At 31.7% G+C, this 13,364-nt stretch overlaps 2 protein-coding genes across 3 annotated transcripts in view; one reads left to right on the top strand and one right to left on the bottom strand.

Moving 5' to 3' along the window:
* LOC124364684 (saccharopine dehydrogenase-like oxidoreductase) overlaps positions 1 to 9,652 on the bottom strand; it is a 43,714-nt gene extending 34,062 nt beyond the window's left edge. The window contains exon 1 of one of the 2 annotated variants that reach the window (XM_046820350.1): positions 9,630 to 9,652. The gene's annotated coding sequence lies outside the window, so the exon portion shown is untranslated. Of the gene's footprint in view, positions 1 to 6,124; positions 6,348 to 9,629 lie in introns of those variants that run through there. The other variant, XM_046820349.1, reaches the window with a different exon arrangement.
* A 103-nt stretch (positions 9,653 to 9,755) lies between these two features.
* Positions 9,756 to 13,364, top strand: part of LOC124364685 (sodium/potassium-transporting ATPase subunit beta-2-like) — an 82,931-nt gene continuing 79,322 nt past the window's right edge. The window contains exon 1 of the mRNA XM_046820351.1: positions 9,756 to 10,105. Coding sequence (XP_046676307.1) covers positions 9,961 to 10,105 — 145 coding nt within the window. The 5' untranslated portion in view covers positions 9,756 to 9,960. The remainder of the gene's footprint in view (positions 10,106 to 13,364) is intronic.

Genomic DNA, 13,364 nt, shown 5'->3' with positions numbered 1-13,364 from the left:
CCTGATACCGTGGTAGCATGTTAGTAGACAAAAATTTAACTAACTTGCTAAAATGTAATACAGACTGATAAACTAATAAATTAAATGGGTTAATTCAAATTTGACTATACAGCATAATATTGGTTACTAAGAGGTCCTTAACTACTATTAGTTGTTAGACAATAAATCCGTATATATTATCAAAATAAAATGTTAAATTTCCTGATTTCAGAATACGTCACATATCGTACAACTTCTACAACATCAGATCACGTTATAATATTTAGCACTGGAAACGTAATTAGAAATGCTTCTGGCCATCAGTGCGTCTTGACGCTACTCGCACTGCTAGCATAAAAGGAAAAACATCCCTCGAAATAGTACCCAAATTCAAGCTCAGAGCACTCAAGCGCTTGAAAAGGTTATGTTTAACATTAGTACTAGTAACATGTTTACAATAACCTACTCTAACCCTACTTATATCGCATAATAACACTGCTTAATGTAGTAATACGGGTAGACTTTAATAAGCGGTCTACTTTTATTATTCAGTTGTTTTTATCGAATGGTTCAATGTTTTTATCCGAAGGAATAATTCAATATTACAATTTATTTAACTTAGTATATGATTTCAACTTATTTATTATAATAATTGTAATGTAAACAATAAACAACAAGAAGAAACTAATATTTTGAGAATTAGAAAATGGTGATAAATATGAGGGATATATGTGAAATATTTCTCAAAAGTGACGAGATTTGTTTAAGTAGCGGTAGCTATAAGATAAAAGGCCGGAGCGGCAAATCACGAATTTGACGTTATCAACGTATTCTGCTCACCCTCCTGAACAAAAAATATACTAGGGGGTGCAAATGACAAATAACATGATTTTAGGGGGTATATTCATAAGTGGTTAAGTTTCTATTGTTTTAATGTTCAGTTTGTGTGCTGTGTCTGGATAATCTGTTTACTTGAATATTATCTGCGGCCGGACTGATAGCAGCCTGATAACGTATCTGTTATCTGAGTTCTCCGGGTCAGTGCTTCACAAGATATCGTGTTCAGTAGAATAGCTATGTTTACACTTGTGCGATTTTGCGTGCGTTTGAGGCATGCTGCACAGCGCATGCGCTAGCGCACGTGACGCATGCGGAGAAGAGTGCTTGTTTTCCGGGAAAAGAAAACAGTCTTCTTTCTGAATCGCATGCTGCAAAGCAAGCAGTTCCATAATTTTGGATATTTCGTGCGTCAAACCGTGCTGCATATATTTATTATTACAGTTGTTATTTGTTAGTTTTGTTTATATATTACAGGATGTCTTCAGATAAACAAACTGTTGATTTTATAGAAGACTACAGACACTATAGTGTATTGTGGGACATAAAGGACAAGTGTTTTATACCAATAAAAACAAACGTAATGGACGCTTACCATGCACTAGGTGAGAAGTACAAAATGAGTGAAAAAGGTTTTAAATCCAAAATTAAAAAAACCTTTGTTCATATTTTTCAAAAGAACAACAGAAAATGTCGCAAAGAAAAAGTGGTGCCAGTGCTGATGACGAATATCAAAGTTCCTGGTTTGCCTACAAACACTTGTTATTTCTCGGAGACTCAATCACTCCAAGAACGACGAAGGACTCCTTAGAGGATACGATCACCTAAGAAGTTGAAATTGGGGAAGACAATTGTTGAATTGTAATACTCAGCAACAGTATTTTCCGGACGTTGTATTTGGACATGTTTGCCGTCCAAGGCCCCAATGCAATGTGGATAATTCCAAACCCCATTAAAATCATGGGAAACTAATTTCCATTCGTCCTCGTTCGCAGGGAGCTGTAAAAGAAGGTCTAAGTTAAATTTTCGAACGCTTCATAAAGGTGTAAACAAAAACTATGTATGTTTTTTTTCTTTCAGGATGAAGACCAACCCACCAGAAAAAGAAGCACCTGAAAATCAAGATACAGCATCGTCTTCTTGTCGACAGCAAAAATTTCTCCCAACACCACAGACCTGCAGAGGAATTAAAAGAAAAATAGATGATGATGGGAAAAAAAGAAGATGGCTGCCTTCGGATTTTTTGAAGTAGCAGCTAAATCATCTGAAAAGGATGGGACTGTTCTATATTTGGGGAGATGATAGCAACCCAGCTAAGGGAAGTTGACTCCGCGTAAACCAGGCAATTGCCAGAAATAGAATACAAAATTTGATTTTCGATTTTGAAATGCAGGAAATGAATAATTCTTTACAAAATAACACAGTAGCTCCTCGGCACCTCTTCAGATTCTTCTTATGGTACCCACTACTACGAACCTACCATTAGTTCCCAACTACAAATTTCCACAGAGAAATCCCAGCATCCAAGTAATGTGCTTGGGGAAGTACAAGCAGTTTTTGTGTTTTAACCTTGATAATACTGAGAAATAAGTGTTATAGTAGGGTAATAATGTATGTAAATAAAACATTATTACTTGACAAAATCTTGGAGTGCTTCAATTATTGCCTTTAAGGCCCCTAGCATCATCGACGAAATCAATGGCTTAGATACTTTTGAACAGGTACATTAAAGATGCACAATGAGTCACCTGTTGCTAAAATATCTTAGACATATCGCTAGTCTGATCTCAGGAGGAACAGCTTCTCTGAAGGTAGTATTTTTTCTTCTCTATTTTTGCTCTGACTAATTCTAAAAGGTTATAAAAGTTTTCTCTACTCATTCTGGTTAAAAGTTTTGAATAGAAAACTTTCATTCAGTTCCAAATCGTTCAAAATACCATTATTCCTCCTTTTAAAAATAATCACACACATCCACATAGACCTAACTTTCCTTTTACGTTTACGCACTTTTGACAATAATAAACACGCTACACTAATACCAGCTAAACACAGCGTCACTGTCCATTTTAACACTAAATAATTATTAAAGACACTGCGTCAAGCATACAAATAACGCTAAAATGTAAACAGCAATGAAGCATGCGTCAAAAGAATGCTTGGAAAAGCATGCGCTTGACGCAAGACGAAACAAAAATTGAAAAGAAAGTTGAATCGAAAATCTCACAAGTGTAAACATAGCTATTGGATTGAGTGAGTGCTTGCAATCATGAATCCATCCACTAGTTCGACCAACCCTAGTGAATTGTGTGTGTCGAAGTGTTTAGTAGGGCACGTAAAGGGTTTACGTTTTAACCGAAACGAAATTATTTCCTTTTTAAATTGAACATGGAATTTTTAATAATGAATGTATTTGTTCGTCGTGCAGTCGCGTGTTGTTTTTAAACCGGGAGACTTTGTTGTTTCGTTCCGATAGGAAAATTAGACAAAATTAGTAAGAAAAGAAGTTTTAAATGTTGCAATTTTTAAAAATCCACTTTTTTGTTGCTGCTGCTCAGCTATATCCGCCAACACACTAATGGTAAGTGTTCTCTGTTAATATCCATCTATATATTTATATTTGAGTTTTTCATGATTTATTAAGTTTCTTAACTTTTTATAATTCCCTTTGCATTACATTTCAATTTATATTTCTGATCAGCCCCTCTAGAATTTTATATTTTACTGATAGGTACTATCTAGAGGGATGTTTTTCATTAATTGACATCAGCGCGGGGCAGCACTGAAGGTGCTTCCGAAGCCCGCGCTGATGACCGGAGGCACTTGTCTCATTTCAATAACAAGTAATTAATTTGTTGCTCGAAATTAAGAAAAACATTATTCATTTTGATCAAAATTCTGCTCATTTCAGTATTATTTTTCATTTACGTTTGCAAAGATGGCGACCCATCCGATGACGTCATCACAAGGTTGAAACATCGTCACAAAAGGTCACGTGACGCTCAACGTCGATGTAGAACATGGAAATATTACTCCGCGCATCAACAGTTGTTCCATTTTTTATGTTCTAGAACTTCGTTATTTCTCATTTCCACCCCATCAAACCTTATATTTTTTTTGTTTTATAGGACGATTCCAATAAGTTAATAACGCCAAACTCGTATTTTGCCGCTCTGGCCGTTTATATGATAATTACCTCAGTAGCTCCAACATGTGGGGTTGACTCCTGGTAACACATGGGAAGAATTCTTCCCTCCATTTCACGAAAGCGGTTACTCATTGACATCAATCGGGGCAAGTTATAATTATGATAGAGTGTGATAAGCGGACCCGGCTTTTTATATCGAAATTGGCAAACGATATTACCTAATCATTTAACCATCAATATAACCAATCGATACTGATTAATTATTTTAACAATTAACTTAATCACACAAAAACTTAACAAAATGATTCAATGGTTGATACAGCTGTAAACACTTACAAATAATACACGTAATCATATTATTAATATTATGTATACGATTACGTGTATATATAACAATAATTATTATTATATATACACGTAATAATGTATAATTATAAACAATTCAATAATTATGACATAAACCAGATGAATTGTGGCTCGTTATTATTTATGAGTTTTCTTGTTTGATCGATCTCCTTCTGGTTTGATATATATATGTGTACTTTTATATCAATTGATAGTCTAGGATTCGAGATGCGAATATTAGGTATCGATGATTATATTCTTCGATATAAAAAACCAGGTCCACTTATCGTACTCTACCCAATAATTATTGTAAGGTTTCTTTGATTTATAAGTCTATGCCGAAATTGGTTTTGTTGTTTTTTAATGTTAGTGTTAAACTTATGTTCTTAAAACTGTAATGTATGAGATTCTTCTAATTACGGTAATTTATTATAACTCTTATTGTGAACGATTTTTACATATCAGAGTTGGATAATATATCGAATTGTTAGATAAAAACAACCGGATAACGAGTGCAGGCCTCTTATTAAAGTCTCCCCAGTAATACTTCCATTGCTAACACGAAATGCCCTTCGCTGTTACTGAAACAATAGTAGCCTATCCCAGTAATGGGTTACAACTGAATTACCTGTCACTGACACTACTTACTGCAGATCTGTAATAACAGCAAGTGCAGTGGTTGTGCACGAATAAGCGGACCCGGTTTTTTATATTGAAATTAGCAAACGATTACTTAATCATAACCATCGATACTGATTAATTATTTTGAACTGTTAACTAAATAATCTATATCAACAGCTGTAAACACTCTAAAATAATACACGTAGGATATTATTTCAATTTTACATTATTAATTCTGATTATTAAAAATGGCAGTCAATTTTAGAAAACTACATGACGTTGCTTTTTTGTGGCTTCAACATGTTGGACTCGTACCGAAAAACCCATTATGTGAAATTTGTGGGAAAGAAAACTGTAACTGTGAGAGGAGTAAATATGGTCGTCTTCAGTTTTCCTAATTTTGGTTACAATAATTTGTTTGATCACTGTAAATATTAAATTCATATTTTAATTTAAAACATATGATTGTTATTGAGGACTTTAGGTAATTTTATATCGATTGATAGTCTAGGATTTGAGATGCGAATATTAGGTATCGATGACTATATTCTTCGATATAAAAAACCGGGTCCACTTATCGTACCCTACCCTTTATTTGTGTCAGACACATTATCCTTCAAAATAGTAAAAGGTAAGTAAATGTTATTATTATAGTTTTGTTTGTTACATTTCATAAATATAGATTGCATAGATTTTTTTGTTCATCTTTAATATATTTTATTTTTAAGATTTACAACCAGTATTTTATATGGTCATGAATATTGATTATTTGATAATCATGATTCAATAGTGTTGGTGGCCATTTATTATAAATATACTGCGGCCTCCAAGGCTTCATCAATATATTTTTTACAAGAGAATGGTATAGGACTGTAGAAAACTGATGACTACCACATCAAAAACGACTTTCGGAAATCCGTTGAATACCACTTCTAAGGTTAACTTTATTTGATATAATTTTAAATCGAAGAAGTTAGGTCAGGTCTCGGTCTCTGAAGGATTAGTTTGATAACTAATAAACTTGTCATGTAGCCATAACTGTGATGCTCAGAAATAAATAAAACAAAGGTCAATAAAACGTAGGCAGCAGTTTAAAAATATTTGGATATGTATGTGTATACATATAAATGTAGTAAAATCTGTTGCAATAAAACACCATGATTTGCCTAGAATTCATTATATACTATATATACTAACCTGGATTGCACAAGTATACTTTGGTAGCGAAGTTTAGATGCTGTATGCTTGTAAACAAATTGTAAATTTTGAAAATATTGTTATATTTAGTATAATAACAATTTCTATAAATTGCAGAATCAAACAACTCACGACTGACTGACTGACTTCGTCTTATCTATTTATAACTATTACCAATTCGAATTCACTTTCACATCGTTGAAGACAAGTCACCAGAATACCTAGAATCTCTTTTTTCGTGTTTTATGGAAATAAAAGTCCATAGAGTAAAAGCTACGGAGTATAAAGAAATAAGAAATGTTATACGAAGGCAATTATCAACATTTTATGTATCTCTTGCTTACAAGTTAAATAACCGTATAATGATCAATTTACTATAATTTTGTGTCATAGTTCAACCGAAACCTCCTAATAAATAATGTTCAAACTAGAACTAAATCATGCAGATGTAAATGTACTACAGGGAATTTAGGAAAGAAGATACTGTCACCGTTAGAAGCTATAGATGTGCAAGAAGTAAATATCGGAGAAGACAGAATCATTGGAAAGATAGGAAACTTAATTTATAAGGTAGAAGTTTTTGAATCAACAATCAAATAAGAAGGTCCCACAGAATCTATCTATATCCAAGAGAAGAATTAAGTTTCCACCTTTGAATTTATATACTTAAATTTATTCCATTTTTTGTTTTTGTTATGGTTAGCATAGTACAGCGTATGATATTTGTGGATTAAAAATACAACGCATTTATTCCTACATTAAAATATAAAAAGATTGTCTATAGTCTGAGACTTACAGTTGAGCTTAACAGAGAACAATTAAACTTGAGTGTTTACACCTAGACCTGAGCAACGCGTTGGCTATGTCCTAAAATGGCCCATGTGGCTTTTTGCATCCAGTATGCTAACGCCTAATCCTAAACCTAATCATGGTGAAACCCATTGTCTCCACATCTCATATGCTATTAACAGCCACTTATGTTCAGACATGCAGCTATGGCGGCTTGCGGCTGCCTACAAGACCATCCTTCGCCTTCAAGATAAAAACCAGATGATATTTTTATGTGTAACTGACACGATCACTGTATGTCTATCTTAACCCATCTAAATGTTTTTACAGCCAGAAATATGACCCATTCGTAGTAACAAAATAACGGACATACTATCAACTCCCTCACTCTAAATTTAAAAAAAATTGTATTCCTGAGGAGGCTCTGAACGTGTTTAGTTTGCTTTATTCCCTGCGGTGTGTGGTCTATAAAAACACGACTTCAGGGGAAAGCACTTTAAAGTGATTTTTGAAGACAGTTGTACCAACCTAGTCTAGCAGGCTTGTATGTAATTAAATAGTATTATTTAAGACAAAATTAATAATCTAATGATTTGGCTTTATATAAATGTTTACATTCGCTGCAATTAATTGTGAGTATTATCATTAATTCAGCAGGACTGGCCAAAGATGAAGAATTCAAGTCTTAAGGTATTTTACCAAAACATCAAAATTAGTCTTTTCCAAAGTAAGTGTCAAAGTGTTTTAAGTTGCAAGAAATGTTCACAGTGCTACAAATTCAACCTTTCTGCCCACATTCCATTAATCCAACTTGTCTCTTATGTAAGGCAATCTCTTTTTCACACAACACATCCAAGAGAAATATTAAAAAATATGTAAGCTATAGCAGACAAGAATATATTTTTGTGCACTAATGTATAAGTTTAATGTTTTTGTTTGGAAGACAACATTTTATTTTCTCAAATATCTCAACTCAGCAACAATCAACCACGACAAATCTATTAACTATTATTAAGTGGCCGCCCCTTAATTACGTGACTCTACCATTCTATTTTTTCCGATCCCACCATTGTAACGGACTTGTACAGGTAACACTAGTCCTCCATCAATAATAATGTAAGACTGCAACCAACAACCCCCAATTCACATTATTCTGAAAATTTTGATATAATAAAGACAATTTTAAACTCCAAAGTAAAACGTGATTTATTAATATATTTAGGCGTGTCAAACTATAGGAGTGATTCATTTTGTTTTTAAGTTACTGTCAAAATAAACGAACGAGAAATAGTTTGGAACGGTTTATTTGGACGCTGCGCCAGTTCCACATTACACTTATATGTATCGGACGTAATATGTTATGAATAAAATACACCACAAACATAAAAATAGCAATAACTTTGTCTCGTGGTTCGATCCAAAATATTGTGGAGCGTCGATGTCCTGTTACAATATGGCTCGTACAGTCAGATACACGAATTTCAGCTAGCCGAATTTACACGTTGCGTCGCTTGGCGTAAATTTAACTTCTCCTCTTATATAATAAAATGCACCGTAAGGTAACGTAGGTGATAACCGAAATTTTCTGTTGTTGAAATTTGTTCTTGGGCTTTTGGTCCTTTCCTATAGTATTGTCCTTTCAATCGATCCCGTGAGTGTAGAAGGCAGTTTATCCTAACACCGTCAATGTTTGGCTTAAACGTTAAAATCTCATACTGGTTCACAAACACTTAGACACAAAGAGATTTAAACAAAATGTTTTAGCTACCATTTAAGGAGGTATTTAGAAAGAGCATTCAGCCTTCGTCACGTTTGCTTTTAAGAGAGGAAACATAATACTAACTTTCAAATTTTTGGGATGAACCAGGCAAATTTTGTGAACGAATTCAAGCAGGTTAATAGTTATGTAACGCTACGTCGAACTACCCTCACCCGCATTTTTCCATAACGGTGCGTACTGCTGCGGAAAAATCTTCTCCTCCCTCTGTTACGTAATTTAGGGTAGATTCCTTACTTAACACAATGATAATTATGTTTGGAATTTAAACTATGGTGTAGATCTGTAATAATTGGAATTGAATTATGCATATAATCTCTAATAAATAATATTAAGTCATTAATACGGTCGATGTTAGTTTTTAATACATGTTTAGAGTTTTAGCTATAGCGGCGCATTAGACAATGTTTCAATCATTAGTATAAAATTCAATAAAACTTGTACATTTTGAGAACGTATCTGGGGCAGATTAAATCTACACTATATAGGACGACAAAAGCAGATGTCCTCTACAAATCAGGAGTTCACATTGAAGTTAAGGTTACAAGGGACCTTTGTATTAGGAATACATATAATATGCAATTAAAGCTTGTTTACAACCTTATATTTTCAAAAGAAATGTGACACAGTGTTTGACACACGTTTAGACAAAGCTAAAATGAGGGTACACATTATTAAAGCTAACTTCGATTTTATCTAAGCCACATATCACGTTATCGTAATGTATATATATATATATATATATATATATATATATATATATATATATATATATATATATATATATATATATATATATATATATATATATATATATATATATATATATATATATATATATATATATTAAATTTTAATTGTTATATATAGTTTATATAATTAACAATTAAAATTATAATCAAAGCTCATGCTTTTATTATTACACTGTTTCGAACTTGCCTGCAAGCTGTGACGATTTTGTTCGGTTAAGAGTACTACACCTAGATGGTGTTGGGCTGACTCACTACCATTAATCACACATTCAAGTTGAGAAGGTTGAGTTCAGGCGTTGTCTCTTCCCTCTAATTCAGTTCACTACATTACTCTGTTGAAAGCGGAGGTGTACACTAGCGCTGATCGGCTGAAGCTCGGCCGTCTTTCGAACTTGTCACTGTAGGGTGTTTGTGTTTACAGTTAGTTTGTGGTTTGTTTTCAAACAGCGAGTTAGGTTACAGAGTGGTATTTGGGTGTGTCAGTGTTGCTAGTGAAAGTTAAGAAAGTTTAATTTAAAATGTCGAAACAAAAAGAGCCAATGATTGATTATCCAAATAATCCATACAAACTTCCTCCTAAAGAACCCACAATGGTCCAAGTGAAACGATTTTTATACAATCCTGAAACAGGTGCTTTCCTTGGGCGCACACCTTCAAGTTGGGGTAAGTTAAGTCTGTGTTACAATAATTTAATCCATAATTTAAAAGCAAAATATTTAATTGATTTTGGCTACAAAGGACAATACATTTGTCCAATCTATGACAGGAATAACTAATTAAACAAAAGTCTTTGTTTTGGTCATATTATAACTTACACACTAAGTTATAGGCATAATTTATAAATATAATAAAAATTATTAAACCACCTGTAATGAGATACACCACATATACATACATTTGTTGTACTGATTGCAGATTTGACTGTGGAACTGCAATCATATTTCCTTTGGTGTCTCACTTTTATTTTGTATATACTAACCTAGTATAAAACACAACCTAAACCTATCAATTTAAAAAAAAAGATTATTCTATTTCAAAAAAGTAAAAAAAAAACACTATTTAATACAACATTAAAGAGTATTATAATTTATTCTTTATAGAGAGGAATACATTTTATTTTATAGGTATTAGCCTATACGTGATTATTAAATTGACTATTGGTAACTACAGTTTCATATTGGTTGGAGGAGTTCTCATTTTGAAGATTTTACTACTAACCAATTTTTTAAAACCATCAGTATATCTACACAAACTACTTAAAAGTTTATAGCATTGTGATTGACAATATGCTAAACTTAAGATTGTGACAAAGTAATCAAATTGACCCTGGCCTCAAATTCATCAAATGAAAATTTTAAACAATTCTCTCTTGTAATGATTGTTCCTTTATTATTGTTAGCCTTTTACAATTAACTACAAATTCCAATGGTAAAATAGTGTGTTATTTAAGTCACAAAAATACTGTAACTTTCCTATTTTGTAAAAATTAAAGTTATAAAAGTTGTCTAAACTGCTGTATACTACTCATATTTTTCACTTTGGCTGCAGGAGTGTAAAGTTTTAATGTGAAACATGATCTATTTATTAATTAGTTCGGGTAGGGTACGATAAGCGGACCTAGTTTTTTATATCAAAAAATGTAATCATCGATACCTAATATTCGCATCTCAAATGAAAATATGGATTTAATATTTACAGTGATGAAACAATTAATTATTATAAGCAAAATTAGGAAAACTGAAGACGACCATATTTGCTCCTCTCACGGTTACAGTTGTTTCTTTCCCACAAATTTCACATAATGGATTTTTCGGTACGAGTCCAACATGTTGAAGCCACGTAAAACATGTCTTATCATCTTTCGAAGCAACGTCGTGTAGTTTTCTAAAATTGACTGCCATTTTTAATAATCAAATGTTACTTATATATGTAAATTTGAAATATTACCTTACGTGTATTATTTGAAAGTGTTCACAGCTGTTGATATAGATTAATTAAGTTATTTGTTCAAAATAATTAATCATTATCGATTGATTATATCGGTGGTTATGATTAAGTAATATCGTTTGTCAATTTCGATATAAAAAACCGGGTCCGCTTATCATACCCTACCCATTAGTTCTAAAATAAAATTTGTATTGTACATTTTGATATACTCTATGTTAAATAGCCTAGCCTGTATTTATTTATTTACATTCCAACGGCAATACACCAATTTACACTTTACAACAAGTTGATGGCACATGTTAAGAAGAAAAAAAAACAGTAAAAAACTTAACGAGTAAACAAACAATTGGATATAACAATAGCTATGCTACAAGATGCTTAACTGTCAATGCAATGCCTTACAACTAAATCTGACATTGAATACTTAAAAAAAGTTAAATACTTACTCAATGAAGATATCTGACAACTCTGCTACAAATGCTAATAATACATTGACTAGAAAGTACTACGAATCAGTTAACAAAGATAACAGAAAAGAACAAAAACAACGGACTTAATAATAACCATAACAAAGCAAAAATAACAGAGCAATGAATAACAAACGAATAAATAACAACACTATGGAATAACAAAACCCTTATACTATTTAATAACAAAAGTATTATACTAAAATTATAAATATGATACCAATACAAGCTAATTCTTCTGTAACATCATTAAACACCTCGTATATCGTTTACAGTGCTCAGTGATAAGAAGGTTCAGGCAGAGTATGATAAGCGGACCCGGTTTTTATATCACTTATTAGAATCATCAATACTTTATATATCAAATAACTGAACTATCAATCATTAACAACGTATGTAAAATACTAAATTAAATTAATAGAAATAGTTAAAACAATTATGTAATTTCATAAATAATAAAAAACCTCACAACCATTAATCAAATAAAAAATTAAGACAGGAGATCGGGAAATTGTCATTTAAATAATAATGAAATCCTAACAAGAAAACAAACATCTTTAAACCGAGAAAGACACAGTATATCATATTTTTTGTGTTATTTTGTATAGTTTTCTAAATTGAAATATCTTTATTTTTATTTAAAAGAAGTTTCTTATAGAAGAAATTGTGTTTATAATATGAAAATGTGTGTATGTATAGTTGGTGGAGATGATTTAATTATTGTTCGAAAATTAATTACTATTGGCTGATTATATTAAAGGGTATAATCATTAAAATAACGTTAGATAATTTTTATATAAAAGACTGGGTCCACTTATGTACTCTACCAAAAGGCTCAGAGTCTACACGCTATTACTGACATGTGGAAATATATATTATAGATTGTACTTAAATTCATGTTACATTAGACATTTTCTTTAATTGAAATACAAAATGCAGTAATGATTTCATTACACTTGTTTTTGAAAAATAAATCTGTGACTTTTTATGATGATTTACAAATTTCTAACAAAATGCCATACCTGGAGTATAATGTTTTGAGAAGTTTTTATTACAGCAACAATAATAGTTTAAGGAGATCTAAAAGCTGCAGTATAATAAGAGGCCATCACCTTAATAGAGTCATATTTATGATTATCTAAACTATAGAAACAAAAATGTTGACACGAATTACGTTATAGATATATTTTTAAATAATAATATAATTCAGCTATTTTAAATCTAAAATATTCATAATTTTTTGATGAATAAAAAGCTATCTACGTTATGTGTATCTATAAAATGTAACAAAACAAAACAGTTTTACATTTAGTTACTTTTTACTGTTTTTAAGGATAAATGTGTGTGACAGCTAGTGACACAACACATACACTAGCGACTATTACTAAAATACCATATAAGTGATTATACTTTGTTTGAATTAATTTGGAATAATATTGTTATTCAATACATTAAAAAGAGCTGATAAACATTAATTGTAAATAGCTGTAATTAAAATGTTTTTGTAT

The sequence above is a fragment of the Homalodisca vitripennis genome, chromosome 6 (assembly GCF_021130785.1).
Source record: "Homalodisca vitripennis isolate AUS2020 chromosome 6, UT_GWSS_2.1, whole genome shotgun sequence".
Classification (NCBI taxonomy): Eukaryota; Metazoa; Arthropoda; class Insecta; order Hemiptera; family Cicadellidae; genus Homalodisca; species Homalodisca vitripennis.
The sequence above is the reverse complement of the archived record's forward strand: the minus strand, read 5'-3'. Positions and strand labels throughout refer to the sequence as shown.